The sequence below is a fragment of the Cryptomeria japonica genome, chromosome 6 (genome assembly GCF_030272615.1).
Source record: "Cryptomeria japonica chromosome 6, Sugi_1.0, whole genome shotgun sequence".
Classification (NCBI taxonomy): Eukaryota; Viridiplantae; Streptophyta; class Pinopsida; order Cupressales; family Cupressaceae; genus Cryptomeria; species Cryptomeria japonica.
In genome coordinates this window covers 386,366,776-386,373,063 of record NC_081410.1, presented here as the reverse complement: position 1 = coordinate 386,373,063, position 6,288 = coordinate 386,366,776, and the positions used below count along the sequence as shown (strand labels likewise).

At 37.0% G+C, this 6,288-nt stretch overlaps 1 protein-coding gene across 1 annotated transcript; it reads left to right on the top strand.

The window, feature by feature from the left end:
* The first annotated feature begins 2,187 nt into the window (after nucleotides 1-2,187).
* Nucleotides 2,188-3,009, top strand: LOC131876609 (uncharacterized). Its single transcript, XM_059222048.1, has 2 exons — nucleotides 2,188-2,523; nucleotides 2,701-3,009. Exons 1-2 carry the CDS (start codon nucleotides 2,188-2,190, stop codon nucleotides 3,007-3,009), a joined length of 645 nt encoding a protein of 214 aa, XP_059078031.1.
* The last annotated feature ends 3,279 nt before the right edge of the window (nucleotides 3,010-6,288 follow it).

The following is a 6,288-nucleotide window of genomic DNA, read 5'->3' as shown; positions in this document are numbered from 1 at the left end:
AAATTTGAATTTCTCATTTAGTTCTTGATTTAATATATAGAGATTTACCTCTACAACCTCCAACTACTTCCAAGATACTCTTCAAGGTTGCATAAGTTGAAGTGAGCTCAAGGCCTAGACTTGAACCTTCACTCTGATAAATTGAAATGAGGTTGAAGTTTTTAAATAAAAAGGAATTTAAGTGGTGACACACACATGAGGTCATAATTTATTTGAAAATTGCTTATTTTCTCAATAGCCTAATTGAGCACATGGTGTAGGAGAAATAAGAAGATTCTAGAAAATAAATCACAAATTCAAAATATTAAGGAATAAATATTATATTTAGCAAATATATGACATGGGAGTTACAAAATTATTCTATGACAATAATAATTCTATTCATGGCATTTTTTATGACAAAGGAGTTACAAAATGCATTTTTGGAGGAGAATTTGAATTTGAATTTTGAATGCATGGTCAAATGTAACCCCCACTATGACAACAATCATTTTTGCATGAAATTAATTTAGAAATTGTTGTAGTAGTAGTAGTAGTAATAATAATAATATGTATAAAAATCTAAGAGGAAGTTTTTGCTCTGCAATGTCGTTACCTATTAATGGTGGAAAGGGAGGGCACGCAGAGGAAATTTGAATAGACTTCACTAAGGATTTGAAGGAGGATGTGGTGTTTTGGGAAGAGTATGCGGTAATCGCCAAATTTATAGGTTTGAATTGGCCGAGAAAGGATATAAAAAAATGGGTTGAATGCAATTGGGGAAAAAGAACTGTGGTTAAATTTATTGCAAAGGGTTTCTTTGTAGTTTTGTTTGAATAAGAGGAGGAGAGAAATCATGCGCTCACTGATAGGAACTGGTTTGTCAATACACATGCGGTATACATTCAACCATGGACACCTCATTTCGACCCAACTCTGTTGGCAGTTTATCTCGAGCCAGTATGGATACGTCTATATAACCTACTGATAGAATATTGGAGTGAGGAACTATGGGAGAAAATCGGTAGAACATTGGGTACATTGCTGGAAACAGATTTTGACGATGAAGAAGACATTTGCAAAAGTTCCCGAATGAGAATTGCAGCAGTTAAAAGTATTCCTGAGAACATAACCTTGGTATCTGAATGCGGGGAATGGATTCAAAAAGTGGATATAGAAATTTTTTTAGCAAGATGCCCTAGATGTGGTAGCAAATTCCACAGCGAGAAGGAATGCAAGATGTATGTCAGAAAGGCAAGAAATGTTCCTAGAAAACCAACACAGACATGGAGAAGAAAAACAAAGGAAAGCAAGAAAATGGTTGAGTCTCAAGGAAAGGAAAAAAATAAGGAAGATGAACAGACTCATACGAAAGAAAGAAAAGAATCGGAAATACTGCAAATGGTAGATGAAGGTGACAAGGAGAACAAGATGGATAATATGGAGATAGGAATAGAGAATGATGGTGAGATCATGGGAAAGGAAAACAATTTTGAATCTATAAAAGTTAACATAAATGGCAGTAGAAATAATGCAGGAGGAGGATTATAGAGGCACATCTTCCAGAGAAAAAGGGTTGTCAGATACTGAATTTGATTACGAAAGGGGTTCAGATGATGAACCATTTCAAATTGATGAATTGGAAAACATTGACCCTAGATGCATCAGCCAATCGACAAACGTTCTGTTGGGGAAAGCAAAAGGAGTAAGGGGCAAAAGAAGCAATAAACAAAAAAGAGAGGACAGAGTAAACGAGAAAGGAATAATTGGTGTGATGGAATTCATAAAGAAAACCAAGGGAGAAGGAATCTCCCTTGGTAAACAATGAAGATAACAACATGGAATGTCAAGGGTCTATCGGCCCTTGACAAAAAACGCTTGGTCAAGAGGGCAATACAAAGAATTTCAGGAGATATTATAATGTTGCAAGAGACCAAGCTAAATGTAGAAAAAAGCATCTTTTTTCAAATCTTTTAGTAGGATGTGGGATGGTGATTTTCAGGAGGCGAATGGGTCCATGGGTGGATTGGCAGTTCTATTGAACCCATATAAAGTTTCAGTTTGTTCAATCTCCAAGCAAGAAAATTGGATGCAATGTAAAATAAGAGTTTTGCAGGAAGATTTGGTATTTTCTTGTTAAACGTTTATGGTCCGACCAAGACAGAAGAAAAGAAAAGGGTTTGGAAAGAAATCTCAGAACAAATTAGAATGGTTGATTCAGAGAAAGTGATAGTGGCGGGAGATTTCAATGCCATACTCAATAACGTAGAAAAATATGGAGGCTTAAGAATGAATGCCCATGTGATGGAAGATTTTCGAGATTTTGTGACAGATAATAACCTTTTTGATGTGATCCCTAAATCAGGAAACTTTACTTGGACTAATAGGAGGGCGAATTTTAGCAGAATTTTGGAGAGATTGGACAGAATATTCAGTGGAACATATTGGATTAGAGGACAATTTGACTTGGAGACAACAATTCTACCCTTAACACTCTCGGATCATTTCCTGGTTCAGTTGAACTGTATCACATCAATGGCAAAGGTGAAAGGGAATTTTAAATTCTTGAGCATGTGGTGGAGAGATATAAACTTTGGAAAAAACATTGAGAAGTGGTGGGAAGAATGTATAGATTATAAAGGTACTCCAAGCTATTGTTTTGTTAAGAAGATGAAATATCTAAGGAACAAGATTAAAATATGGAATGTGGAATCTTTCAAGAATATTTTTTCAGAGAAAATGAGGGTGGAAGTGGAACTTGACAGGCTCAATAAGGTGGTGATTGAGAATGGGATGTCAAATGAAGAATCTAATACTGAGAATTCTCTTAAAGCAGAATTGGCAGAGATTCTTCTAAGAGAAGAAATGTTTTGGCGGGACAAATCTAGAGAATTATGGATCGAAGTTGGAGATTCAATTTCAAAATTCTTTCATGCTTCATTAAAAGCAAAGAGGAACAAAAACATAATTAATCATTTGACGGATGATTCAGGCAGATTGGTTGGTAAAGAGAGGAGTTGGAATGCATAGCAGTAAAATATTTTGAGAAAATTTTGGGTTCTGTGGTGGGGGAGAGTGATGAATCTGTTGGATATCTACTAGATATTATTGACAAGAAGATTATAGAGGAGGATAATGCTATACTAATGTCTCCAATTACAAAAGATGAAGTTAAAAAGGCTACATTTGCATTACATCCGCATAAGGCTCCTGGACCAGACGGGGTGACCATGGAATTTTATCAGAAGTGTTGGAAGTTCATGGGTGAGGACATATGGTTGGTGGTGGAGGAATTTTGTAGGAAAGGCAAATTAGTGAAAGAAGTGAACAACACGCTTATAACTTTGATCCCAAAAAAGCAAAGTTGTTCGAGCATTGCTGATTCTAGGCCTATATCTCTAAGTAATTCGTTATACAAAATAATATCTAAGGTAATGGTTAATAGGCTGAAGCTTGTTTTGGACAAGCTAGTGTCTCTAGAGCAACATGGATTTACCCTTGGTAGAGAAATTGCTGATAGTATAATCACAGTTGCTGAAACCATGCATTCGATGAAAAGGAGTAAGATGCAGGGGATGGTAGTCAAATTAGATGTCAATAAGGCGTATGATCGGGTGATTTGGTACTTCCTCTTTTCTATTCTTGAAAGATTTGGTTTTGATTCTAGTTGGATAAATTGTATAAAGAATTGTGTTACTTCTGTTTCATATTCTATTATTGTAAATGGATCTATAGATGGTTTTTTTCATGCCACGAATGGGCTTAGACAAGGTGACCCCATGTCTCCATTTTTGTTTGTACTAATGGCCGAAATTCTGGGAAGAAATATTAAAAAACTTGTAGAAACAAGATTGTGGAAAGGTGTACACATCCATGACAGTATTGATCCAATTTCCCATTCTCAATTTGCCGACGATACAATTCTTTTTGGGGAAGCCACTGAGAAGGAAGCTAAGGTAATGAAGATGTTACTGAATGATTATGAAAAAGGGTCGGGATAGAGCATGAACACTGATAAGTCAATGATATATTTCTATAATACTAATGTAAGGATGCAAAGTAAAATTGGTGAGATATTGGGATTTTTGACCGACGGTTTTCCTCTGAAGTATTTAGGGGTGCAACTAGATCCTGGAAGATACCAAAACAGAATGTGGGAGGAATTGATTAATAAATGTCAAGCAAAGGCATCTTCATGGAAGAACAAATGGTTAACACAGGCGGGGAGAATCCAAATGATTAAATCTGTTCTATCAACGATCCCTATATATCATATGTCATGCTTCAGAGTATCATATAAAGTTGCTAAAGAGCTAGACAGTTTGCTTAAAAAGATCTTATGGGAAGGGGCGCATGAGAAAAAGAAAATTCCACTCATAAATTGGGATACGACCTGTCTTCTTAAAATGGATGGGGGAGTGGGTCTAAGGAAAATGGACTTGCACAATTTGGCTCTAGGTGCTAAGTTGGCATGGAGGATGTATGAGCAGCCTCAAAAAACCTGGTGTAAGATCATGACTGCAAAGTATTTGGACTCAAATGAGGTAGATAGGATTTTTACTGTGGCAAACTCGATCAATGGATCTCCAATTTGGAAATTTATTTGGGAAAGCAGAAATATCATTACAGAGCATTTAACTTGGAAAATTGGCAACGGTGGAAAGGCAAAATTTTGGAGAGATTCTTGGAATGGAGACATTTCCTTAGCTGAGGAAATTGATGATCTGGTGTGGATTAATAAAGTGGAAGCACTAGTTGGTCCTTTTGTGGCTGATTACATTTTGGAAGGGTAGAAGGAGGCTGAGTGGATTGAGTGGAAAATTGTGGGTGAATGGAAGATGGAAAATTGTATTAAATTGAAGGATATATTGAGCAGAAAGAAAGAAATTATCTACCAAAAAGAAGTAGATTGTTTATTATTGTGTGCGTCCAAATCTGGAAATTATAAGGTTAACTTGGGTTACGAGATTCTTAGAAGCAGAGCATAGAATGTGGATTGGCCTTCGGCATTGTGCTGACACAAAATGGTACTGCCCACGGCAGGGGCATTCCTTTGGACTGCATTGCATGGTTGTATACTAACAGGGGAAAGGTTGAAACTAATTGGTATTGCAGGTCCAAGTGTATGTATACTATGTAAGGAGAATGAAGAGATTGTGGATCATCTCTTATTTTGGTGTTCATACACTAAAAGAGTTTGGGATTGGCTTTTGGATAAATTGCAGTATGGATTGGTGAGAAGTCAATCACTAAAAGATTTTTTATTGGCATGGCCTACCTGTTATAAGAAATCAAAATGGATCATTTTGTGGGTGGTTAGTTCGGCCATGCTTGTATGGCATATTTGGAAGGAGAGAAATCGAAGGGTGTTCAATGAGGAAGCTCTGTCTTTTGAGCTTCTTATCCTAAAAATCAAAGTAGCCATTGAAGAAGTTATAAAAGTCAAAGTAGTGGGAAGGAAGTATTGCACTTATTCTTCGTAGGACAAAGAAATGGAAAGGTTGTGGAATTTGACGAAGAATAGTGGTTACAAGTTTGTTGATAAGAAGTAGAATAGAGGAAGTATAGTATGGACTCCTCCTTCAGCTGGAAGCTTGAAGGTTAAATTTGATGGGGGTAGCCGTGACAATCCTGGTAAATCGAGCTACGGTGCCATTATAAGGGATGAATTTGGTAATTTTGTTGGTGCAAATTTCGGTCGCTTAGGAATCACTACAAACAATATGGCAGAAATTACAAGGTTGTTAGCTGGATTGAAATGGAGTGTGGGCTGAGGATTTCGCTCCTTAGAAGTAGAAGGCAACTCTCAAATTGTCTTAAATGGGATAATCAAACAAAAATTCGAGATTTGGAAATTGGAGGCGTGTCGTCCCAAGATCCAAGGTTTATGTGATAGCCTAGACAAATATTCTTTCAAACACATATATCGAGAGGGCAACTTGGTGGCAGATTGGCTGGCAAATAGTGGAATTGATTGTGATGGGCCAAAACAACTGTCTAATGTGGAGGAATTATCAGACGGTCTGTTTTCGGTCCTTGCTGTAGATAAAGTCGAGATTCCAAGATCTGGAATTGGATAATAGAGATCTTGTATGAGATAGGCAGTGTGCATCGAGGATAGGCGATATGGTATTAGTAACACGATTGCACATAGTGTTCGAGGTCTGTCAAATTACAGATTCGCCATCGATTGGGAAACTATCTTCGGGGGTCAGTAGACTGTGTGATTATATAGTTGCTAAGGTGAGTGTGTGAAGCAACGCTTGTGTTTTGGCTGGCTCAGGTGCTAAAAATGATTTCTACAATGGA